Source organism: Anser cygnoides, chromosome 8, assembly GCF_040182565.1.
Source record: "Anser cygnoides isolate HZ-2024a breed goose chromosome 8, Taihu_goose_T2T_genome, whole genome shotgun sequence".
Classification (NCBI taxonomy): Eukaryota; Metazoa; Chordata; class Aves; order Anseriformes; family Anatidae; genus Anser; species Anser cygnoides.
In genome coordinates this window covers 12,839,871-12,865,907 of record NC_089880.1, presented here as the reverse complement: position 1 = coordinate 12,865,907, position 26,037 = coordinate 12,839,871, and the positions used below count along the sequence as shown (strand labels likewise).

At 47.1% G+C, this 26,037-nt stretch overlaps 1 protein-coding gene across 9 annotated transcripts in view; it reads left to right on the top strand.

The window, feature by feature from the left end:
* The window catches only part of RASAL2 (RAS protein activator like 2), a 178,211-nt gene that overhangs the window by 66,414 nt on the left and 85,760 nt on the right, over positions 1-26,037 (top strand). For all 9 annotated transcript variants that reach the window (XM_067001488.1, XM_067001487.1, XM_013191404.3 and 6 more), the window contains exons 2-3: positions 10,747-10,874; positions 19,489-19,612. In XM_067001488.1, coding sequence (XP_066857589.1) covers positions 10,747-10,874; positions 19,489-19,612 — 252 coding nt within the window. The remainder of the gene's footprint in view (positions 1-10,746; positions 10,875-19,488; positions 19,613-26,037) is intronic.

The following is a 26,037-nucleotide window of genomic DNA, read 5'->3' as shown; positions in this document are numbered from 1 at the left end:
CCAGCGGGTCTAAGAATACCTGAAATACTGCACCCTAGCTACAGATCCCCTTTAATTAACTAGACCTTCATCAAAGGAGACGTTAATCACGCTCATTTGTGTTTGCCAAAAGCAGAGGAAACCTGCTCCTCCTGTTCTGGTGGGACCTGGGAGCCTGGATCTCCGCGCTGCCAAGAGGGCCCCGCCGAGCTGGCCTGCACAAGTCTTTTCCCTGACACTGGCTTATCCCAGCGCGTGCAGGTTCTCTGCCCTGGCACTGTTATTTCTCCTCCTGTTGCCTCTTTCCTGCACAGTTACTTTGCTTCAACATCCCACAGAGTAGACGAGAAGAAAGAAATCACCTGCTGAGTTCTGGAAATTCAAAAGAAAATTGAAAATAGAACTTTGATTTGCAAATGTTCAGGCCTTGTGGCAGCACTGAGAGCAATGCTCCCTGAGTCAGGAGGCTCCCGAGCCCTCGTGGGAGCCAGCAGCTCCATCTCCTGCCTCGACCAAACTGGCTGTGACCTTCTGATGCGTAACCAAAGTGGGTCTTTTCTCCCAAAGCCAGCTTTCCCTCCCTAGGAAGAGGTACAAGAGCAGGGTGAATTTACAAGGGGAAGCTAGCCTCATGCAACCTTCAGCTGGGGGTTTGAACGTAGAGCTGGAAAACGGTCATTACCTCTGAGCACTGGGTCGAGTGTGGGGTTCAGGTTATTTGCAACACAGCATCTCTTTGTATAAATCTGGATATGGCTCAGAATCGCCATCGCATCCATGTATGATCCTTCCTCTACCGAGGGTTTTGTGCCTGAAGCATCTTTAAAGGATGAAGAAGTTCAGTCCTTTGTATAGTAGCAGCACAGTGCTAAAAGGCGTGAAGACTCCTCAGACATCGGGGTAGAAATGGAATGAGGAGTGTGCTGGTGTTTTTTTTTTGGGGGTGTGTGTTTAAGTAGGTCCAATCAATTAATCAATGTCTAATGGCTGGTTCTAGGTTCTGAAAACACTCTGCAGGTGCCAGAAGGAAGGGGAGTGGGTCTTTGCAGATAGCATGAGGGGTTACTGGAAGGCTTCTGTTACATTTGAGTCCTTTGGGATGGTCCCTTACAAAGTCATCGGCTTCAGGTCGTTAAGCTAAGAAAGCTAAGCTTAGCCTCTGTGCCTGAGCAACCTGGGTACACACACACAAAAAGCACATTGCTGTATTGCAATTGAGTGTCCCGTGAACTCTTCCTTCTGCGGCAAAACTACACTCCGATGTCTATGAAATGCCAGCTGTGGCAAAAATCTTCTGAGCCAACCCCCTCCAACCAAAAAAAAGGAGATGCCCTGATCACTTGTGTGCTCAGACTTCAAGAAATTTTCAGGTGGCACGCTGGGAGGTTGCAAATAGCTAAAGGAGAAGAGCAGCAGCAGTGCTGGCGGAGGGAGCGAGCACCGAAGGCTCCCAGGTCTGGGAGAGCACCCTACGCAGGTTTGTGATTGTTCCACCCCCTGAACTCCTCTCTCCCATCACAAAAACCACAGCCATGCAGAGGTTTGGTTTTCAGACCACAGGGCCTGTGCTTCTGTAGAGGTATGATTTAGGGGAGGGGAATTCAGCAATCCTGGCACTGCTTTGAGAAGTTAGTTTTTGGGCCGAGATCAGTGGCACCGAATGCATCGGTTTTCTTGAAGGAAAGCTGAAGGCAGAGGCTTCTAAAAGAAAAATCCTGCGTGGTGTAATGCAGGCTGCCTTAAAGACTGTCTTTGTTTTCTGGTTGCTCACCTTGAACTTGTGGTCAATCTCCTACCACCTCGGGTATGCCTGCGGCTCGTTCTTTTCCCAGAAATGCTCCTCTACCTTGGCTGGTCCAGTGCCTCCCTCCCTTCACCTGCCAGAAGGAGGCAAAAGGGTCTTGAAAGAAATCAGCCTCAGAGGAGCATCCGCTGGAGGTGCCCTGCTGGCAAGGGTGGTGAGCAGAGCCGCGTGTTGGGGGCAGAAAGTTTAGAAACAGCTTTCACCAAACTGTTGGTTTTTTTTTTCTTTTTTTTTTTTTTCTTTTCCACAGCTGCCTTGGGCTGAGGTCCTCCTTTTTAAGTTGAGGATGCTTTTCCTCAGTCTCCTTCCTGCACTGCTGCGGGCCGGCTTCGAAGACCAAAGATTTAAGAGGGAGCAGAGCAGGCTGGGTGCTCGCTGCTGGAGGGGCTGTGGGATGGAGCTGAGGCCGGGTGAGAGTGAGCGTTACAGAGAACAGAGCAGGGGGAAGGGCACAGAGCTGGGTGAGAAAAGGAGCGTGCATAAATTAAGAGGGAAAACTGCAGATTTTTCTCCCAAGAATAATTAACTTTTTTGCTATTCTTCATTTTCCAGTTCCTTAAACCTCTCACGAAAGCCTCTCCTTGCTTTAGGGAGAAGTGTCACTTGAGAATCTTCTCCGAACTTGGCAGCTTGGCAATAAGGGCATGTAATCTTTTATAATCCTCTCTTCAGGTTTGTAATATCCATTTCTGTTTTGAGCTTCCAAAGCGTTTTGTAGGGCAAGTGGGAATTTAGCGGAGAGAAACGCATACTTAATATTCAGGAGCAAAGACGAGTGGTCCTGGGTGAAGAATGGGAACTGAATAAGAAGGAAGGGAAAACCTGCTCGGTATTGTTGGCAGGGTCATAGCAGTGGCTTTGAGCAACTGCGTGCGGGCGGCTTGAAATCCTCCGTACCCTGGGAACCGAGCTGTTTTTTCCCCGGCTAGCAGCTTCTCTCGGGGTGATGTCATGGGATTGACAAAGCCCTACAACGAGCTGCTTGTCTGCGGGCCGGGCTCAACCTGCAGCACACCTGCGTGCTCCGTAAGGTTCCCACCGTGGCTGGGTTTTGTCGTCTGCTTCCTCTCGTCGAGGCGCGCTGATGGCGGCACGATGTGGTGCTCCTGGCACGGGTCCACCCGGGGAGGCGCTGATTTCTCCTGGCGCGCTCGTCCTTCGCGCCGCGTCTCCCAAACCTGGCTGCGAACAGACGATGAGAAAAGGAGCAGAGGGAGAGAGGCGAGGCTCAATTACCCCTCCTTACGTTCAGCGATCGGCTGGGCGGCGTGTAAGAAGCTTAGAGGAGCTCAGCAGTGTTCAAGCTAATTGGCAGCTTTGAACTGCTATTAAGAGCTTCCACACCTTTTGAGCTCAAAGAAGCTGCATGGTGACAGTGAGCTGGTGCAGCTTGCTGCTCTCTGATCAGAATTACCCTCCCAGACCAATTTTAGCTTTTTGCTTAATTTTGCTTCTGCTGCTCCCTCCTTAGCTCATTTTTAGGACTTACAGGAAAGCTCCAAACTGTTGGCTCGCTCAGCATCTGCTAGCTGAGCTCCTCGTAAGATTTTAAGACTTGCGGTTTCTCTTCTGGAATGACTCCACACTTTTCCCTTTTGAAAAAGAAATCACAGCTCTCAGGGCTGCATCCTTGTGGCCTGACTGAATTTGGCCTCTGGCTTGTGCTTGGGTACTGGGGAGCACACAAACGTTAGGGGCCGAGGGTGGTAAATGTGCTAGGAGGTCTTGGGAAGGCTCGGTTTTGAGTTGTGTGTGTTACGGGGAAACGAGGGTGGAAATCTTGGCGCGTCTCTAACACAGTCTCAGCCTTGGTGTGAAAACTACTTAGCTTTTGATAGGCAAAGTGGTGATATTGCAAGTTCAGGGCAGATGTTTTAGGGCAGACTGAGTTAAATTGGCGGAGCCGTCTGGGAGCTCAGCTGGGTGAGTGAGCTTGCTGCAGCCATCTCTGTGCAAACAAGTCACATTTCTCCTAGTGCAGGAACGGAGTGATGGGAGTGACGTCACCACAAGGAGAGGCAGCAAGAGTTCATCCTTCTGGATGATGCCAGGTTCATTAAACGGTACCGTTCTGGTTTTTTGCTCCTTGTTGCAGAGGACACAGCCTTTGTCTGGCTGTTGGCATTTATCAGGTGTTCACTGATCTGATGGCTTACCCCTTCCCACATAAAAATCAGTCCTTATATCTTTTATGCAGAAAATGTGTAGGAAGATAAGAATCTGGCCTGCTGGAGAAAATTTTGATGCTCACTCTACAGACTTGAAGGGTTACTCTTGCTTTCTCTGTATTGAGGTGAGACTGCTGTGCCCAGGGAATTGGGAGCAGGAAGGCGAGCCTTCCACTGCCCCTCCTCAGGTCTCAGCAGAGCTTTTCGGCAGCTGGTTGAGTAAAGCTGTGCCCTCACCTGTTTGCAGAGGAGATGCACGGTCCTCATTTAGAAGGGAGAAAGCTCAAAACCCAGTTTCTGGACAGTGAGCAGCAGATACCTTCAGGCTTCTCATCTCTAAATGTTGAGATTTCCTTTGCCATAGACAGCACGCTGATGGTAGGGATGGGAAGCATGCACAAAGTGCACAGATGATCATTGTGGTGGTTTCCACGAGGGTACGGGGCATGAAGACTGCACCTGATTGAACAACTTTTTTATGAATGCGTGGCTGATGAGATTCTCCAGCGGGCTGATGGAAAACGAATTTTTTTAGACTGTGCTTGATCACTACCACTCAATAAAACAGCAGCGGAAAGTTAATAGGTTACTACTGCAAGGTTGGCCAACACTAGAAGAATTAAAGATCTTGTAAAGAATTTGTGTCGCGGTGCCAAATGTGTTGGAATCTGAGAAAGTCATGGTGCTGCTCACGGGCTCTGCCAGCTTCTAAAATACCGTTTTCACCTATTTAAACCCGTAGAATGGGTTTTCCAGGTAGCGTTTGGGCTGTAACCAGTTGGTGTGAGAGCTCTTGCAATCACTGAAATTTGATGGTTTGGCTAAGCTTTCTGACCTCCTGCCCTTGCTCTTAGGTTTCCATGCGAGGATTCGGTTGTCATTGCACGCAGCTGCTGGAGGAGAGCAACTGGGTTCTGCTGAACCGAGGGCTCACTGGTGCATGTGTGCCGAAGGTTGTTGAGTGTGGCTGTTAAAGATACCAGGAAGAATTCACACTAGATGCTTACCTCCGTAGTAAATCCTATGTAAATGACGTGCCTGTCATCCCAAAGGGTCTGCTCGTGCTTTCTTTGCATAAGACAACACAGCTATTTCACCACAGAGGTGTTTTTCCAGCCGTGAAAAGCAGGTACCTCCTCAATGGTGTGCAGCCATGCCACACTGATCAAGATGGAGAGTGAGCCGTGCTCTGTCTCACCGTAGCTACAAGGCGGTTCCTAGAAAACCTGCAGCCACTTCACTGCCTGGGCTGTGATTTCAAATAAAATGACAGAATTAATAGGTTCATTTCTGCGATGTGCACTGGCCGTATCTCTAGGTGTGTTGTGATTCAGAGTAGAATTAATCACCCCTGAGAGCATTTTCTCTGGCTCGGTAGTATGTGAGTCTGCACATACAAGTTACCCCACATAGCATGTGCTGAATTTCCTCTGCAGAGTTACCTGATCGGTCATGAGCATCGTGTGTTCCCTGCCGGGACATGGTGGTTGTCCGTCCTTGGAGAATGAGCGTCCCTTCCTTCTCCCAGGTCAGCCCGTGCATCTTCTGGTGGGATCACGCCTGGGTCAGAAGCATGGCCAGAAACCATTGCTTCGAGCTGGGAGCTGAACTTTGAGAAACAGGAAATGCAAACAAAATCTAAATATATAACTGCATGAGAGAAAGTAGAAGTCGTCTTGGTTGTGCTTTCCCAAGCAGACCCCTGGTACGTGCCGAGAGGTCAGCGGTCCCCTCGCAGCCGAGCGGGGCTGCTCTGATGCCTGTGCCTGTGGTCAGGGCAGAGGCTCTCCAGATCTCTGCTCCGTGTTAAATCCTGACCCTGCAGACCTCAGTCTGAGCACAGCACAGCGCTCTGAAATAGCCGCTTACACGCAGCCACGTGCCACCGAACTGTGCCGGGTATGCTCCTCTGCGTCGGTGCCTTGTGCAGAAATCCTGCCCTATTGCAAGATGCAGGTTTGAGGGACCGGAACGTGTTGAGACACAGTGTGTCTCCGCTTCTGCCATATCTTTCCCTTGAATCACTGCCTTCATCAGCTTTTAGAGATGGTGCAAGTTCAGCGAAGGCCTTTTAATTGCCGCTTGTCTGTCGTGAAACTTCACGTCAATAGTCAGGCTTGAAGTCTCAGCTTCTGTTCGGCGGCTTGATAAAGCTTCGAGCTGATGATTATTCAACCCAAGCTGCCTGCTCGTGCACATTTGTGTAGGCTGGGGTACTGACAAGCTCTCAGACGACAGCATTTACCTAAAGCTCTCCAAGTCTTGTCTCTATGGCAAGTACATAAACCAGCACGGAAACACTGACAGACCTGTTGTCAGAAGGTGTTAGGGCTCCTTCTAATCTTTCTCTTCAGGGGAAAGCACACAAACTTGGCCACTCCATTAGTTACTCAGCTGCTTGGCAGCTCCTCGTTGGAAACATGAGGAACAGAATATGGACCCTAATAAAGTCAATGAAAATTTGGCAAGGGCTTCAGTAAGCCCTCAGTTTCGCCCCAGGAAGAGCGTGGTTCAGGAAAGGGGCTTTGGCACATGCCAGGGTTGCTCTTGTCATCGCGGGGAAGGAGGTTTGCTTTTGTGTGGTTATTGATGGTTGGTAGAGTGCTTGCTGGCAGAAGGAGCTGGAGACATGGATTTACCTTTAATGTAGTTTTGTTGGCCTGATTTCTGCAAATTCTGTAGTTTTCATGAGTTGATGCCCCCCTTCTGTGTCAGCAGAGCTGTTGGGGACTAAGTGCTGCTGGAACACTTGACATCGCGTGGAAATAATTTTCTGATTCTGCCCACTGACTGGAAAGTATTCTCCGCTTGTGAATGCATTTGGAAGTTGCTGTTGTTTGTGTTTTTTGTTTTTTTTTAATTGTTGCATAGTTGCAATGGAAGATTCAGAAACGTTCCCATCTGATAGCGCTCGTACTGCTCCCTCAACTGCCATCAGCTTTCAGAAAATGTCTGAGCCCTTTCCGTGGGGATGGGCTTGGCACTGGCTCCTTCTTTCCGTGTTCCCTCTCCCTGTACCAACCAACACCTTTATCTGAAATGCCATTGCAGCATGACTGTTCCTTTTTTTTTTTTTGCCTTTTTTCCTCCTGTTTTTTTTTTTTTTCCTTTATAAGCTCTGTAGTTGATAATAAGGTACAAGTTGTCATTTGGCTGAGAGAAAGGGAGCTTTGTGGATATTTATAAAGTGCCTGATGGCATTTCAGTGCCCCGAGGAAAAACAGCGCAGCTTCAAACCTTCGGCCGTGCCAGGCGGGCAGCGCTGCTCCTCTTGGGGCGTCAGGGGAGGATGCACAGAGGAGGGGATTTTTTCCATGCTGTTACTTAACTGCCATTAGCATTTGTAGGCACGTAAGGCATGACCTTTAATCCCGTGTATAGGCTAACTGATCTGCTTTCTTGAATGCCTCATTGTAATAGGGCCGAAGGGAGCGGGTTGCAGCAGACCAGGGAAGGGAGGACGTCTTCTCGCCGGCACTGTGTGCTCAGGTGCGGGGCTGCCTGAGCCTGTCCCACACACAACGTCTGTAGGCTCGGAGCTTTTGGGTGTGCCTGCCTCATTTCTTCTCCAGCCCCTGACCAAAATGAAGCATTTGCATTTGTCAGCGAGTTACCCCCGAGCAAAGGCTTTGTATGAACCGATAGATAGCGCTGTATGAGCTGACAGAGGATAGCCCCGAGGTGAGAGATGGCAGCCCTGACTTTCAGCCTTTCTCTGAAGCTAAGTGGTCCTACACACTAGAGGACCTTGGCGTTCCCTCCCTCAGTGATCTGATCAGCGGTGCTAAATCAGGTTTATAGGGCATTAGTGGAAGGGATTGGTAGGTTTTATTGCATTCGCATGAAAACTTGGGGCCAAGAATGTAAAATGAAAACTAAAGGTGAAGAGCACCGGAAAACAAAACACAGTTTGTGAAGCAACCGGGTGTATACGTGATACTGTGTTCAGTCCCAGAGAGTCTTTGGTCTAAACCTGTAAAACCCTTTGGAGTGAGTTTTGGGGCTACAGCTGTTGCAAGGGGCTCTGAAGAGGTCTGCTCGGGCAGGCTAGCTGAGAATTGGTTTAAACAGGGAGAAAAGTTGCTAGGCATGGACACAGCGGAGCTTACGCTGTGATTTCTGTTGCGGGCAGCTTCCTCGTGAGCTCCCCTCTGGTGTGTGAGACCTGCTTTTGTAGCATCAGCCCCGGGGAGAGGACCGGGGATACCCAGTACCTCGGAAACCCACCTTGCACCGCTCCTCCAGGTGGAAGACAGCGCTCGGTCAGCCTGCGGGGGCGGCGGGGCTGTGTCCTGCCGTGCGATCGGAAGGATGCCAACACACCAGATATTAACGCCAGGCCGTGACTGACAGCTCCAGGCACCACGATGGCACGATGCGCTGCCAGCAGTCTGCGGAAAGCTCTTCTGACGTAGCCAGCCCGCTTGGCAGCAGAGCTGTGGCTGGCCCGCAGCGCCTGATGACTCAGTTACGTCCCGAAGTTGTTATTGCAGTGGAAGGAGCCGTTCTGTTCTTTAATCCTTTTGTGCAGCCCCGTAGATCAATTGGGTGGTATGCTGCCAAGGCCTGTAGTTAGTAGAAATTATAACGCAAAAGTCTGTTGGGGCTGGGCAAGTCGTGACTGTAGGTTCTGCTGGGGGTTCAGAAGGGTTTCCTTGTGTCGGGAGAAAGTTGGCTTTCCTGCCTGAGGGGCTGGACCCCCCGAGCTCTGGGCTTCGCTTTTGGTGCATGCTCACGGCTGGGAGCTGGGGGTTCATCCTCGCCCTGCAGCCTGCTTGCAGGTCTGGAGCCTGCAGGACCTCGCTTGGGCTTGTTCAGGCATGGGTTGGGTTCCTCTGCTGCTGCTGGGGAAACCAAGGGCTAAGCAGGAGCAGCAGCGTTTACATCCTGCATCTGGTTCGGTTTGGGGCTGTAAGCCGCGATAAACGTGAGTTGCAGGTGCGCCAAAAGCCTGCCTCGGGAGCGAGTGTCTCTGAGGTGGCCAAAGCCGTGGGTAACCCCTGAGTGAGAGTCTCCTGTGCCCCAGGAGCTTGCACAGACGTGCTTTTGCTTCACAGCGGCCGTGGTGGTTTCTGTGAGCTGTGCCCGTACCAGGCAGGCTTTGGGGCAGCTGGGAGAGGTGCAGAGCTGCGCGGAATGCCAGCGCCTGGTAGGCGAGGCAGCACGGTGTGGGGCCTGGCTCTGAACCTCAGGTTTGTGTCTGAATTATCTCATCCGAAATCAAGGAAACAAAGCTGAATTTCAGTATTGTGCAGAGCAGCAGGAGCGATGCATTCCTTTGCTTTTTCTCTCTTACCCGTATCAGATTGCACGTCACAGGTATTCCTCAGAACGACCACAAAGCTCCTAACGCAACGCGGGGCGTAACTGGGTTTCCAAGTCGATTCCCCAGCTTTAGAAGCGGACGCGTGCCTTTCGGCGCCGAGGCAAAGCTGTCGTGTGGAGGAGGAGAGCGGGGAGAAGCTGCGGCTTTGGGAGCCGTGAGGTGGGGTCGGGGGGCACCAGGGCTGCAGCTGGCCGAGCACCGAGGGTCACCTCTCGGCTCCCGGTTGGGCTCCAAGGGCTCCCTGCAGCCGGGCGGGCGCTGGGTGCCTGAGGATTCACTGGCCTCTAGCGGTGAATGCACGCAGCAGTCCCAACAAGCATCTTAGCCGTGCGCTGGTGCAGGTTTGCCTACAAACCCTGCGGAACACCTCAAGCGGGTTTTCAACTTCCCTTTTGCCTGCTGGGCTCCTCAAATGGGAGGGGATCCTGGGCTCCTGCACAGCAAGTGCAAGCCGCTGGCAGTGGGCTCGCTTTTTGTGGTTCGGGGGCTTCAGGAGGCTGCAGAGCACGGCCTGAGAGCGACTGGTGCTCACCTAGATCGGGGCAAGGAAAGGGGCGTTAAACTTGAGTGCAAGGTAAAAGCGAAGCTCGATGTTACAGATCACGCAGAACATGAAACTTTAGAGGTTGACTTCAAACTGTTTTCTGAAGTTGTATACGTGATGCTACCAATGGCTCTGTTGCATACATCCCCTTTGTATTACTCCCGTGGCATTTCGGTCTCCTGTAAAGAGGTTTTTACAGTAAATTGCCTGTGCAGTTGAATTCCTCAGGCTGCCTTCTTTGCACCCAGCCTTCTCGCCTTGCACAACGAGGTACGGAGCTCCAGCCTGAAATACTTGAAGCAAATTGACTTTTTAGTGGTTTTTCTTTTTTTTTTTTTTTGTCACTGTGATGGCTGTGACTGAATGGAAACGCTGGAAGACTCCTATCTGCCACAGCTTTACCAAACAGCTTCCTGCCATAGGAATGTTACTAAGCCCTTCTCAGTGAAATGCCCGTCCCTTTGAACTTTCCCTCCCTTCTTCAAGCCTGCCTGCTTTCCTCCCATTCTCTCTTCCTGTGTCTCTCTGCCCAAAGTCTCAAATAATCCAGTTTGTTAAGAGTTCGGGTACACTCGGGGCCCACGCTTTTGCGAAGGAAACAGAGGGAAGATGGAGCTTGCATGAGGCTCTCGGTCTTTGCTTTTGGTTATATTTCAGTCTTAAGCAACAGCATTTATATTCTTCTCGGGCATTGCCATTTTCTTAAGTCATGCTCTAGATAACTAAGTACTCACGGTGTACCTCATGTTGTGTTCCCCACGGGTGCCTCCCAGGATTAGCAGTTTGTCTTTTAATACGCGGAGCCAGGCGCTGCTAAGTACAGATTGCAGTTCTGGTGTGCAGCTTGCTGCAGAACCACAAAAGCGAAGGAGGGCGGTTAATGACACACGCTAATGACTCCGGGATCCCGGTTTTCTGTTCGCAGATGTGAAAGGACCACCTACGCACAGGCTGTCCTGCGGCCAGTCCCCCTACACCGATACGACAACATGGGAGAGGAAATACTGCATCCTGACCGACAGCCAGCTGGTGCTGCTCAACAGGGAGAAAGAGGTGAGAGGAACACACGTGGGCCGCTCAGCCCATGCCTGTTGGCCTTCGTTGGTGAAATGGGAAGGCCATTTCTTCATCTCCTCCTTTTTGTTGTTGCTCATGAGTTTAGTGAAGACCCTGAAAGGAGGGAGCTAACCTATTTTGCATGTAGGGATAGCAGTAGCGCGCACAGTCATAATCCAGCTGGCCCAGATGCCAGTTGCATGGAAGCGGTGACAGCAAACTGTGTGCATCCACCACTCCTTGCCGGAGTTCTTTGCCCTGCATTTAACTCTGCCACTCCATCTTTCTGCATTATTGCTGCTTTTAATGGTAAGTAAAGCCACCACGGCTTTGTAAACCTACCTCCTCACATCAGTGCGGAGATGAGCTTGGGAAAGGTAGGGGAAAGGAGACGTTGGTGGTGGCTGCGTTAGAGCGCTGAGCTGCAGCGTGCAGCCTTCACGCCGTCCGGTCATCCTTGCTGCAGTCAGAAGGCAAATTGTTTGAGGCAGAGGTTTGCCCTCTCTCTGGCTAAATGTAGCAAACAGGATTGGGTGGCCCTTGGCATGGAATACGCAAAGCTATTGCAACCATCTTTGCTTTAATTATAAAATTACTGTGTGTGCTGTGTGTGTGTATATATATATAGCATGTAGGACTGGGCGTTGTGCCTTGGCATGAAGGTCATGTCCATGTGGTTAAAGAATAGGCACATTCTAGTTGATTGAAACGTTTTGAACAAATAAATGCTGATAAGTTCCCTCTCACAGGTTACACCTTGATATGTTTTTTCTTGTTATATTTGATGTCTATGGACTCTCACACATACGTTGGCGTTAGAAGTTGATAATATTCCTGGGTTTGTTTGCTCAATTACTTTGCTATAGATTTACCCTGTTTAAATATTTCAAGATAAACTATAAAGCAGGAATGATTTTTGTATTACTGAAGTAGATTTTATTTTATATAAATGTCCATGAGTTTGAGTCTAATACCATGGCTTCCTACCTATTGGACATAACCTGAATTTTTGCTTTTTCCTGTATTCTTTGGAATCTTCTGTATATGGCTGGGCCCAGGCTGAGCTCATTATACCTGTTGCTGGCATAGCACTGAATGTTATCCATCTTGAGCTATGATCAGGTGTGTTTACAAAGGTTGAAATATTTCCCTTCGTAGGGAGAGTGGGAGGAAAAGGCTTAGAGAAGGACTTTAGTTATTAGAAGGGAACAGCATCAATGCTAATTTATAGGAGAGGTGATCAAATGCAGGGAAAATGGAAGACCCATATCATAATGTTTGTTTACTACATCATTCTTTTTCTAGTCTGGCAGGAGTGTCACCTAGGGAATTAAAGTATATCCTGAAGAAACTTAAGGACATGAGAATTAATCCTAAAGCTGTACTATAGCAGCACAGCTGGGCTAAAAGGATGCATCACATTAAAGAAATGTAATTGGAAAAAAAACACTGGCTCATATCAGAAATAATTATCTGAAGGTGGTAACCGTGCTCTTATGAGTTGTTAATTTCTCTTACCGCATACAGTTAAAAACATTTTGCCAGGAGTCAGATAAGCCTCTTGCTTAGATCCTGAGGAGTAAATATGGGGAGTCTAATGCATCACTGATGTCAAGTCCTTATATATGACATTTAAATACACTCTGGTTTTGCCTGTTTTCTGCTGGAAGGCAGAGAAATTCAGTACTGGGGCGTGCACAGCATGGGCTTTAAGTATAGTAAAGGAAATCTTTGCACTGTGCTCTCAAAGGAGTGCTGCCAGCACTATCACGATGAGAAATAACTTGTTTTGGAAAATGCCGCATGCAGATGAACCAGGCAGACATGCTCTGTGCAGGTGTGGCTCCACATGCTGATAATGGGATTTGCTTCAGAAGCTAGTAGCTGGAGTCATATTTGCCATGCTGATTTTCAAGTAATTGGGCCTACTGTAAGTGAAAGGAAAAAGGGAACTCCTTGCAGAGTCATAAGTACTTTATAGGAAAATACCTTGCAGAGTCATAAATACTTTATAGGAAAATAAAAGGTTGTTTTAATCTACTTCTGCGTCTGTACGCATGGCACTGTATTTACGATCTCCTGAAGAAACACAGAAAGCTACACTGGCAGAACTGCTTGGCAAGAGACACTGAGCTGATGCTCCGGATTTGCACCTTTAATGCCCCCGAAACAGAAGCATGCCTTGTAGCTTTCATGGGAGAGGGAAGGGGAGGCGACCCGGTGCGAGTCATTCAGAGGTGAAAGGCTCCATGAAATGTGATCTCCAGGTAGGAGCAAACAAAGGCCTAAGGCAGCACTGGGGGAGATGCTCGAGGAGCATAATGATGGAAAGGTATGTAGGAGGAGAACAGGTATGTAGGAGGAGAATGGAAAAGGGCCCTAGTGGGACCACAGGTACCTGCATCCTAAACAAAGGACAGAGTTACATGTGTAAGGAAAAGGGAGATTACTAAAAGAGGAAAACAGAAAATTATGTTTAGAGTGAAAGGTGACGCTGGAGGAAGTCTTTTTAACCTGAAATGAGGTGAGAGGGGCAACAGGAAGCTGACGATGGAGAGGTTCCTGCTCTGAATGTGAAAATTGCCAATAGAGTTGGTAGGTCGGATTTTCTTTGCACTGTTGATGAGGATCTTAGGAAGAATGCGAGGCACGGAATGATATGCATCGTTAAGGGGTGGGTGTGAGGGAAGGAGGAAGAGATGCTAACAGCAGAGTGCCCTTTCAGCCAACAGGGAGTACCTACATCATCTAAAGGCTGGTGTAATTTGAACACTGCACGTCTGAAGCACCTCGTTTTATTTTCTATGCATCTGCTTTGTTACTTCACAGAGCAAAAACCCAAGAAGCTTAGACCATGTGAAGTTGAAAAGGAACAGAACTGTTTGATGTGTATGATCTTTGTAGAATTATTATGCAAGTATGAATGTCAAAGCCCAAAAGTAGGAAAACATACAAAATGCAAACAGGTAAATGAAAGGTGTCTTAGTTGTTTCAGGTAAATACTAGCATGGGTTTCTTTCAGTTAAAATACTGCATTATGAATTGCACAGCTTTATTTTAAGACGGAGGGAACAGAACAGAAGGAAGACAAGTAGTAAGGAAATTTTTTTCTTCTAACACCCTCCCTCTCCCTCTCTGTACAGCTTTATTGACAAGGCAGTTTGGGTGGACTGTGTGCAGACAGATTTTGCACTGTGCAAGCCCAGCAGTAGGTTGGAAATCAGAGAAATTTCGAGGTACAACTTGATGCAAAAATATCTGTAATTGCTTAGACAAAAATAGTCTGAGAGTATCACCTTGTGTAGCGTAGATAAATACTAATTTCTTGACACCTTGTCATCTTCATACAATGAAAATAGGTGAGACTGGAGAATGAAGACTATTAATGAAGGGAAGAGATCAGGGCCCAAAACGTAAGTAGAAAGAAAACAAACCCCTGTAGGGACATGAGGGACAACTTAGCAAGTAAGGAGTGTCTAGTGACAGAAGCAGTGCAATTACTAGAACATCTCGTGGTGTGGCAATATCTAGCAACACCTTCTAAGACTAGGAGAACAGGTCTGGGCTGATTCACTTACAAATCAGCTTTTTTTTAATCAGCTTTTTTTTTCTTTTTTTTTTTTTCCTATGAGGAAGACAATTTCTCACTGTCGGGAAGGTGTCGATGTTTTCATCGTTGCTGAAACCTGTTCCATAGGGAAGAGCTGTGAGGACATACTTTTAAAGAGGACACAGGAAAAGGTGGCTGCAAAAAACAGCAGCATTTAAACAGGAAAAGGGAATGAGTCAGTGGCTCTGATCAGTGGTTTCAGATAGATAATCCATTGCACAGCACTTTCACGAGGGATGTGACAAATGGCTGCATCTGGTTTGGGGCTGCTTTTTAGTTAGTCATTGTCTGTAACTTGGCTGCTGTCCTGCAGAATCTTTTAATTTTGTGTTCAGCTGCAAACGGAGATGAAAATCACTTTTCGCTGTGTTAGACTCTCATTTTCCTTCCCACACTTCCCTCATTTTTCTATTGGATCGGGAGGCATTTTTAATTGAGGGCAAAGCAGAGCAAAGATCTGCATTCACCATTCGCCATCACAAGGTTGGCTCCTTGCTGGTGCTGCTGGCAGAGGCCAGCAGCGGGACACCTCCGGTGGGTTTTCTGCACTCATCCATCTCCTGCAACTCACACCGGTCGTGGAGTGACAGCGATGCTCCCGAGAGAGAGTTGTAGCAAGAGCAGACAGCGGTGAGTGGTGCCCCAGGGGAGGTTTTCAGAAGTGCCCCATGCCATCCGCAAAACTCGTCACATTGGCATTTACAGCACGTCTGGTTGGCGTGTAAGTGCAAGTTTGTCAAAGCTGAACTCAGTCATAAGAAAAGATTTGCTTCAATTCCCAAATGAGTTTAATTGTTTGTTTTCCAAAGTCCCCAAGGAAGGTAAGAATTGAAGTGAAGAGCTTTCCATTATCTGTTTGTTGATGCGATTCCCAACTTATTGATTATCATTTCAGAAGAGGCTGCAAGTTCTCAAATGTTTTTTTTTTTTGAGTCTTGGATCAGTCTTTCTAGTCTGAAAAAATCTATCTGCAGTGAAGAAACTCTTTTCTGCCTACTTCTTTTTTTTTTTTTTAAAGAGACCAGTTTACACTACCTTTAAGTGGCATTAAATGCTTGTGGAGCTGTTACTCAGTTTCTTCTGAAATCTCTTCATCATCAGGCTAGAGATCCCAAATACAGCGTTTATACTTAAAAAGCACGTTCAGTGGCAGGTCAGCTGTGATGCCGTTCAAGAGGTGAGAATCCGAGCTGTGAACCCGCTCTCATTAAAATTTGAAAATCCAAAGAACCCAAGAAAAGTGGCCAGTGATCAAAATTGTGAAGATTGTCCAAATTGCCAACAAGTCAGCTCAGGGCTGGGCGACTCCCAGGTCGGTGAAGTCTTGGCAGGCGAAACAACAAAAACCAAAGGTAACAAAGCTGTACAAAGAAAATAGGTGGAAGCCTAAATTGCAGTTCAGTCCTGTCTTTGCAATACTTTGTCATCCTCTGATCCACGGCTGAGATGCTTGTTGGGGAGGCAGGGGCTGGAGGAGGGCGGGCAGATGCTGTTGTATCGCTGTTTGCACAGTGTCTGGTTGTGCACTTGCCTTTGAGTGCCAGCCCGATCTTTGACTCCCTTTGACCTACCCCAGGGTGGTTTATTTACGTGCTTAGAAATGCACCCAGTCTATAGAAGTGCGGCACTGCGGGCCAAGCTCGCTTTGCACATTTGTGAAGCTGGATTTTTCAGAGCTGGCTGATCTTGCACTGAGCAATGAACAGCAGCAAGGCAGGCTTGGAATTATGTGTTTTTATGGTCAGTGCAGGCTGAGACTATGGTTTTGGAGGTGTGTTATTTTAAATAACACTGCAGTGTTAAGTCAGACTTAAGTTTTGTGGCTCCTTTGCTACTTTAATCTCATCCATGGAATTGTTTGTACATGTGCAGGCATAGGTTGAGCTGTGCAGCACGCAAGTGTTGTTCTTCCTCGTGCAGCTTACACAATTCTTCAATCAAATAAACAGTAGCACGTGTTTCTCAAGCCCTTGTGAACACACCAACAAATGCAGTCTTTTGCTGTGTCGCACCAGGTGAATGTTGCTACACCAACGAACCTTCTTTAGGGTGCAGCCCAACTGCATTTTCCCGGTCTGGGCAAATGGTAAGTACAAAAGGCAGCGTGACTCAGAGCTAGGACCGGAGCCCTCGGACACTCTTCCTGCTAATGGCCAGGTCCTCTTTGAAGATAAATCCTATCTCTGGTATGCAGAAGTAGGTTTGTTTTTGACACCGGCTGCCTGTTTGCTTTTCCCAAGGGCACAAAGGACAGCGCGGCCCCAGCCACCATCCTCCTCCTCGCCCCAGCAGCAAAAAACTGCCTTCCTAGTGTCCTGGCTGTTGTCGCCATCCCTATACACACCGTAGCAGCATGGTGCTAGCAGCTTTTTCATGTCTTTGGATTAAAAGAGTGTTTCTGTCCTGTGTCAGAAAGGTCCCAAAGGTACTGAAGTGCCTGCTTGGGGTCGTTCCAGAGATAACAGCTTGCAGCATCCCCCCAAAAAGCGCTCTGGAGGAAATCGGGAGAGGCAGAGCAGGCAGTCAGCAGAAGAGCGTGTAGAAGGGAATAAGACTAAGTGGCGTCTCCAGATGAAAACTGAAAATCTAATCTGTGATCTTGATTGAATGAGTGTAGCATAAACTAACAAAATTAGTCTCTGCTTAACTTCCTAATGGGCTTCGCCCGGCTATCATTCAGCAAAGGACCTGCTGTAAAAATCTACCGGTGAAGAAAGTAGCCTTCACAGAGTAACCACCAGGGATTTGGGAAACTTGTTTTAAAAAATGAGCACTGTTGGAAGGAGACAAATAGACTGGCATAGTAACAAATAGCATTAAAAATGACCTTATGAGAATGCTAAGTGCTTGAAAGTCAGGAAATGCCAGAAGTAGTTTGTGAGAGCCAGTGTAGTGCAGCCTGTTTCTAAAATAGTACAGTATCGTATACATCTTTTGCAACCTTCTGTACAAATGAATAATATCTTTTTGTTTGCTATTAATACTCTGTTTTCAGAGATGCTTGGAGATATGAAAGGATAAGCAGCACAGGAAATACGACAGGGGCTTCTATTCCTCAAGCTGCAAGTTGTGTTTTTTCCAGAGCTGTCTGAAAACAATTGCAGCATGACATGCATCACGGTTGTGGCGTTAGAGCCAATGTCCTCACTAGAAGCGTGCTGGGACCAAGGGGTTGTGTCTGCCTCCGGCCCCTGGCTGCTGCATCTCTCCTTTACCCCCTGAACTTCTTCCTGCAGGTGATGTCTGGGCTTACGGGGCAGCCCCATCAGGGTACGGGCTGTTACGGGAGGTGGTAAGACCCCAGGCAGACAGCTTTAGGGTTAGACAGGTCGTCTCTAAATAATGGCGCTGTGGCAAATACGGATCAGGAGCACGATTAGCCGTGTTGTTAGAAGTGCAGTCATTTGGTCATACAGTTAGCCAGATCAGAACAGCAGGTCCAGTGATTCACCAGCACGGGGCCAACAGTAATTTGTGAGCATGCAGAGACCTCCATAGCCACAGGCATAACCACGGTGAGCAGGCAGGCCGGCAGGAAGCAGGGCATGGCTGACTGAGGGTAACTGGCAGGCTCAGGAAGTTCCCGGTTCCCCACTCAGTGTCCTCTCCTGGTGCCACGTTGTGGAAGCACCAGCTGGACTTGCTGTCAGCCTGCACGTCCCCGCTCTGGTCCCACTTGGGGACACACAGAAGTGCCCTGCACAGCACTGGCCCCACGTGTTCCCAGCAGAGGCAAGGATGGCCACCGTGGGCCAAGAGCTTGTTCTGCTCCCTTCTGGAAACACAGTTCTTCTGTGTAGTCTCTGTCTTTGTTGTCCTCTCTTTCACCAACATGAATAATCTTTGTTGTCTTCTGGACCTGTTCAGAACAATCTGTGTGTTCTTCTGAAGGGTAAAGCGAAGGATAAATGTTTTCCAGCGACATGTGTGGCTTGTGCTGTAGCGAGCAGGCAGCCCGCTGAAGTTTTTGTCTGTCTGCGTTCCTGTATGCAAAGTGACCGGTGCTCGACTCGATCGCGTAAACAAAATCAGGATGCACAAAGCTGTGCGTATAAATTTGCAAAGCAGTTGGGTTCTCTTCCTTACCCCTCAAATCCCTTTTTACATTTTCCTGTTTAGGTTAGGAGTAGGTCAGGCTCATCTCTTGTTTTCTGTTGAACAAGGAGGCTGTATTGCTTGGGCTCTTTTAGAGCAGTTGCTTGTTGTCTGAATGCCCTGCAGCTGTAGTGATAGGTAGCTCGATTTATCTCTGTTTTTGCAGCATATGCACCTCTCTAGAAAGATGTCATCATCCAGGCAGGTGTTTAAAGGCAGAGGGAAAGGGGGGAGCAAACCCTGAGGGGTCAAGTGCTGCCAACATTTCAGATGAGAAACAAGATTTTCAGACATTCACTATTTTTGAAGAGAATTTGGTGCTGAGAGAGCTCTCTGCAGCTGGGACCCCAAGCCTTTTGTAGACCCTTCTGAGGTCCCGCGTTTAGGAAGACTTTGACTTAATTTGAATAGGAGCTACTCCCTTTCTTGATGTGGCCAATATCACCAGCTGAATGCCCGTTCTCCTCCGGCATGCTGCAGCTGATCGGTGAGTATGTCTGTGCAGAGATCGGAAAAATTGCTTTTGTAACCTGAGTTTCACGTGCAGCCAGCAGCCTCGGCTTGGATTTCCCTGTGTTTTAGTGGGCATGACGGGGTAGCAATGGGTCCGGCACGGGGAAACAGATTTTGCAAAGCAGCACTGCCCTGTTATTCATACGGGTTGGTTTGTTGTTACTTGATACCTGTGCATTGCAGGGTGCTGCACACCTGTGTGCAGTCCTGTGCGGGCTGTGCACCAGCACTGCTCAAAGCTCCGGTGCTCGCCCATAAACCCACCTCTTTTCAGGGATTTCCTGGTAAGGCCGGCCACGTCGAGCTGAGCCTGAACATTATTACCAGATCAGCAGAAAGTTAGCTTCTCGACAAGATGGCACGTTAACAGCTGTCGGCATCCTTTTCACGCAGGTGCCTATGGATGGGGCGCAGGAGCCGCAGGATGCTACCAAAGGGCGCTGCCTGCGCCGGACGGTGAGCGTGCCCTCCGAGGGCCAATTCCCCGAGTACCCGCCAGATGGGGCCGCCAAACTGGGTAAGTGGAAACCTCAACCGCAGCAGATTGATTTTAATTTCTAGCCGCACGCTTTATCGCACAGCGCCGCTTCCCAGGCAGCGACCTTGCAAAGGAGCCTGCTGAGGTCCGTCGCGCTGCAGCCAGGTGTCAGCGGGGGTCGTGGCAGCGCTTGTAAATGCCTGCCTTCAGAGGGACTTAGGCTGCAGGATTTGTCCAGACGTCACTGAGATTGTTATGGGGTGTCAGAGGAGCTGGGCTGCTGCGGCACACGTGGAGGTTTGTGACGGTGAGTGAAGGACTACTGGACAGCCCCGAGGTGTATGGCTGAGAGCTGCTGAATGCAGGTCAATAGGAACGTAAGATTTACTGGTAGTTTTAAGGTGGTTCCACAGTTTGTTTTAGAACTGTTATGTTGTTATGGTTTACCTCACTTTTGAGTGTCTCTGGAATTTCCTTTGCTTCATATTTTAGCAACAAGTACTAGATAACAGGTTTTTCTCTAACATACCTCATGCCTGTTCAAGGCGCAGTTCCTAAAAGAACCATCAACTGCCTGCTGCTGCTGGCTATAATTATACACATTGAAATCTAAGGAAAGCAAAAAAGAAAGGGCAGGTATTAAAACGACAGACAAAAGCTCTCCTGCAGTGGTTTCCCAAGTCTAGTTTTGACCCCATTCTCCAGGGTTTTTCTCCCCTCTTTTTTCCACCCTACCTGTGGCTGCGTAAAGTGCATCATTCCAGCTCTTGGCAGAAGCAAGGAGGAGTGAGGGGAGGCAGCAGCCATGCACAAGGGAGTTCTTTCCATTCCCACCTCATGCAGGAAACTTGCCTAGGCATAGGCTGTGAGCTACTGATAGAGTCTAGGAGCAATTCTTCTTTAGTTCAGCTATAGAATATTAATCTTGGGAGAGAGGGAGCTATGACAAAAAAACAATTATGCATCTCTGAACAGTAAAACAGCCGTGATTACATTGTTATCAGAGGTGAAGAGCAGGTAAGGTATTTTTCATTTCACAGGCTCATCTGCATTTTATGCCAAATAATGTTATTCTGTAAGTATATTGCACACGAGTCATTTAAAGAGAAAGTCCTGTGAGGCTAAACATAGAAAATCCCACTCTTCTAGATAGTTAATTAACAGATGCAAGGGGGTAGCACTTACTTGTTTATACTTGCCAATATCACTACTTAACTCTTCCCTATTTGGGGAGGCGGATGGGGTTGTGTTTTTTGTTTTTGTTTGACTCATGGATTAGGAGTCTGAGAAGAAAGGAGGCAGGTCAGTGATTTAGGGAGGAAAATTGCAAAATACTTGAGGATGAAAGACGTAAACATAGCTTTTACTGTATTTGTTTGTGGCATTTCAAATGCAACTCTAAACGATCATCTTGTTTTGCCATACGAACAAATACTCATTCTTTTTTTGGAAATAAAACCAGCATGAAACACATTTACACTGTGTTAAAGGGAAAACACCTACTCCCAGGCGCAAGGCTAGTGAGATGAGTGGGGAATCGCACTGCAGCCAGTCTGCGCTCAGCAATGGATGTTATTTGCAACTTTGCAAGCTAGAAAGACCTTTACAATCCAGGGGATTCAAGTGCCTTTTCTATACCATGTGCAAAAAAACATAGGGAAGAATTCGTAGACTTCAGTGAGCATCTGAATAACTGGAAATCCAAGTGTTAGATTTTCAAATGTGACCTTGTAACCTTCTTCATTTTTCTTAAATTGCCATAGGGAATAGATGACTGTGTTCTTTGGGTATATGCATTGCTGTGTATTTTGCTACAATTTTAGATCGGTGTGGTGTGCTACTTGATGTATGCCTGACAGGACTCTATTAAAAGTACAAGGGAAACCCATATCCACACAGTCTCCTCCGTGTGAGATCTGCAACGGGAGCAAATACAGACATCAGCGAAGTCTGTAGCTAAAGGAAGGGGGCATGCAGTGGGTAGGGAGGAAGAAAGGCATGAGCTGCAGAGAAATGGAGCAATGCCTGTGCCGTGAGGACGGATGAGAGTAAGTGGGAGGGCTGGCTGTGCGTAACCTGATTGCAGCACCCTTGGTAAGGTCCCCTTGTTTTCACGTCCTGGTTAGAAATGTCTCCTATCATGATTACAGAATCCCGGCTAGTGGAAGAAGGTGAGTTGATAGAGCAGTGGGAGTAGTTTTGCGTCAAAATGTTGAACCAGAGGACAAACCAGTGCGGGCGACTACTGAGCATCTTTATGAAGAGAAAGAAGTGGATGGTAGCAGCCAGGACCTATCACCAGCAGTACAGATAACAACGAGACTGAAATAACTTTGGAATGGACACCAAAGCTGAAAAACAAGAGAGCTCTGCACAGCAGAGGCTGATGAAATATCTAGTAGATAAATTGCCACGCAGAGCTGATAAGAATATCTAGCTTGTCCTTGGGAAGTATGTGCATGACATGGCAATGGCAGACAGTGCATCTTATGATGATTTGTTGAGGCTTTTTTCCAAGTAAGGTTGCCATACCTCTTGTGCTTTAAAAATAAAAATAAAAATCAGGTGATGGAATTCCTTTTCATCTCTAGCACTAGTTACATCTTTTGTAAAACCTCAAGAGTATCATATCAGATCAATCTTTTTTTTAATGGAGCAATTAGAACAGTGCATGTTCTTCTGGGGGTCTGCTTAATTAACAATAGTACCCATTCTGCAAATAATTGTGGCATTTTTTATAGCACTGGGCACGTATCCTTGTAGCACCATTCCTAGGAAGCGTGTGGGAGAGAAACTACCCGTGTTACAGCAGAGAAGTTGAAGCAAGAGACGTGTAACTCACCAGAGGTCAACATTAAGTCAAGTGTGCTTTACTCAAGGGCTGTTGCAGTCATTCTTGCCATCTCTTTCATTTCTACCCTTGCTGCAGGGTTGGCTCAGCTGTTTGTGTGGCAGCTGCTGAACCACCATGGTTTACAGTCCTGTGTACTAAGATAGGCACCAATTTCCACATACTTCAGTACAGTAAGCTGTAATTTGTGATGGGTCAGCAGCTGCTAGAGAAGCAGCTGAGCCATCCCTTCTGTGCAGGCAGAAACCACTGTAGTCACCCCTCCATGAGAGACGGAGGGGTGGACAAACAGATAAAGCACGAGATAGAAAGCGACTTGTTTAAATAGGGAAAACTAGTAAGATCATCTAAAAAAAAATAAATTTAAAATACTCCAGAGGACACTTTCCATCTACTAGCTTAGGAGCTTGCCCTCTGCTTGCGGGCAGTAGAGAGGCTGCTTCTAATGCCGAAATTCTTAATTCCTGTCTGGAAGGGACATTGTACATACCGTTGTGTAATCCAGTTCTCTGTTAAATGTATGCCATGAAATTTCCTTGGTGCATAATCTCCATCACTGTAGTAATACTTACCAAGAGTGAATAGGTGCGTTCTTAAATACCTCATTTACTTGCTAGGGTTTTGTCTTGCCAGCACTTATTGTCAAAAGTGCTTCCTTTCAGAGAAGCTAAAAATGTAGCTGTAATTTATCCCTAACTCCAGTTTGACAGCCCCTTTCTTCTTTCAAGCATTACTTTCAATGGGCTAATTTTTAAATGAAGTGTGGAGGTGTGATACGGGCCTTAGAGACCGGTACCTAACTAAAGCGAGTCCTTCCGTTGTGCTTGCCAACATTCCTGGTGTAGAACCTCCTCTTTTTTAACAGGTGTATGAGTTTTTGTTAGGGAGATTGCATCCTTTGTAGAGGATCATTGTTGATAATAGCATATTGGAATTAACCATTCATACAGTAAAAGCGTGATTCAGATTTCCATCATTCATACTATTTGACAGACTAGTAACACAGTTATTGCTTCCTTTCCTAAAATAATCCTCTTCTCTCTTACTCTGCTTCCTTCTCACCACCTGCTCACACTAAATGAGAGTTGTTAAGGAGAATACATAGGGAAAGTTTTGATTCTGGCATCTGGGTGCATCTTTGTGGCATTAGTAAGAGATTTTTTGCCTGCATATGTGAAAATATTAGGAGAGATTGAAAGTGGGGAAATTGATTTTTTTTAATTGTTTTTAAATTATTAGGAAAATGTGTCATCAGGGAGACAGTTTTTTGAGATTCTCTGATGCTAATGTTTATGCAAATGGATTGCAAAGGGCTAATGATTCAGAAGGCTAATGTTGATGCAAATGGATTTTCTTTTTATATTTGGAGACGAAGTCATCTGAGAAGAAAACGAAGACTTCCACTTGTTGGAACGAGTTAACCCTGTGTTTTCTCAGTCACATCTCTGACTGCTTGAACACGAGGGCTCTTGACAAAAGATTGCAAGCGCTAGCTGAAAGCAGGTCAAAGGCAAATCTTTGTTCTGTCCTCACCCTGAGTCACTAGCATTGAGAAATTTTGTTTTCTGTCCAGTCACTTGGTCTAAAAAATTGGAAAATATCGTTTGTACCCTCAATGCACAATGAATGCTAGTGTGCTGGTTCTTGCCTTCATTGGTATAATTGCTGTAAACAATATTAATTTGGAGTGTAGATTAGGAGCTCTGGCATAGAGCACTGGTCTGACGGAAACTTCCCTTGGCAGTAACACTGATTTAGGCTTTTTCCACCTCCCTTCCACCATGCCAGTGAGTACGTTTTTCTCCTTGCACTGTGCAATCATTTATTTCTGCAGGTATTCTTCAAGCCACTTCACTGCACTGCCTTGTGGACAGCCGTGCCAGCACAGCTGGGGGAATGGTTCTGCAGTAGAGACGTGCAGCCAAAGGTGAGAGGAGAGGAGGCAGGGACTCCTTCAACTAACTTTGTTGCTGACAGGTCTCTAGAACTGCACATTTAAAGTTTTTTTTTTTGTTTGTTTGTTTGTTTGTTTTTTCCCTGGAAATGCATTCCAGTTTCTTTGCTGTTAGGCAAGAGTATAGTCACCAAGACTGAGGACAATCTGGGTTAGCAAGCCTTATGCCTTTTAGGAGCTTCTGTTCAGTCAGCTCTGTATATCCAGGGTCTGCTTGTCCTTGCACAGCTCTGTGGCTCATCTTCCACACTTTTGGGCTGGAGTCATCGTCTCTTCATCAGAAAACCAACAGGCCTTCAGTGCCTCAGCCTTGCCTGTAAAGTGTTAATAGCTGTTACTCAGCTGCTCTGCAGCTTTTCTCCCCATCCTTTGCAACCTACTGTCATCATCTGCTCTTCATCCTTGGGATGAACCACCCATGCCCTCGTGAGTTGCTATTCTCTGAGTGTCTCTGGAGAAATTGCTTTTACAACCAATAACATGGCAACAGATCAGTTGTGTGATCTCCTGTACTCGACACAGCTGGTGTGCCAGGAGTAGTGGGTCCAGTTTCAGGCCCACCGGTAGAAGAAGGATGTTGAGAACCTGGAGGTGGTCCAGCATTTCTTAAAAATACAGGGAAGGAGACTGGACTGCTTTCAATGTGTTTCAGTGGATGCTTCAGTTGGGAGGTCAGTGCAAGTATCTAGGAAACTGGGCATCCTGACTTTCCTGATGTCTCAGAGATGTCTTATATGTATAGAAATATTTTATGCATATAAAAATATACAGAAATATTTACACATATAAGGAAATTATATTGGTCACAACCTCCCTACTGTACTGTCACTGCTACGTGTACAATTCTGAAATTTAGTGAAGATGAAATTTTGAGATTCAAAAATTACACTTCTTGATCTTCTGGTTTAGTTGCACAGTTGATAGATTTTATCTCAATAATCATCCCCTTTCCACTTGCTCAAGCTTATTTTTTCAGTAAAAATTCCACTGAATTTAGAGAAAGCTCTGATCAGGCAAAAAACGGCAGAAGTGATGAAAATGAAGCACCAATCTGCTTGGGTGCCAGATCCATGCTGCATAGCTATCAGGTGACCTGTAAGATGTGCAGAAATCCGCCTCAGTGCTGTTTTAAAAGGTTATGTCCAGAGACTTGGAAATGGAGCGAGCGACAGAAGATCAGTTAAGTGTCTTCTAGTTTCCTTGCTGCCTGGCATGCACCTCTTTACAATAAATAGTTCTGCAAGCCACTGCTGAGTCCTCCTACATGGGGATCATTGCACCAAGGAAATACACAATCCGTGCTCTTCCTTCAGGTAAAAACTTGGCGGGAGAGAACAGACGTTAACTGAAAAGATTTCCAGGGTTATTTCAGTAACTGCTGCTTCTGAGACACAAGGTTCTTTGCAACTAAAGCAGTCAAAGCTGAGCCTTGCTTTCTGTATATTCCAGCTGGAACAAATACTTTGTGATGAAAGAATAAATAGACTTACTCTGTGAACACTGCATAAGTGCAGTCCTAGTGTGCTGAGGTGTGGGATAAAGACCTGAAAAGTGTTACTGCTTGGGAGGGAAAGGGGGGAGACGGTCTGTTTTGGAAGAACAGAGATTGTTCCTGACGTGGTCAATGAAAAAAATCTGCAATGCACCAATTCCTACATG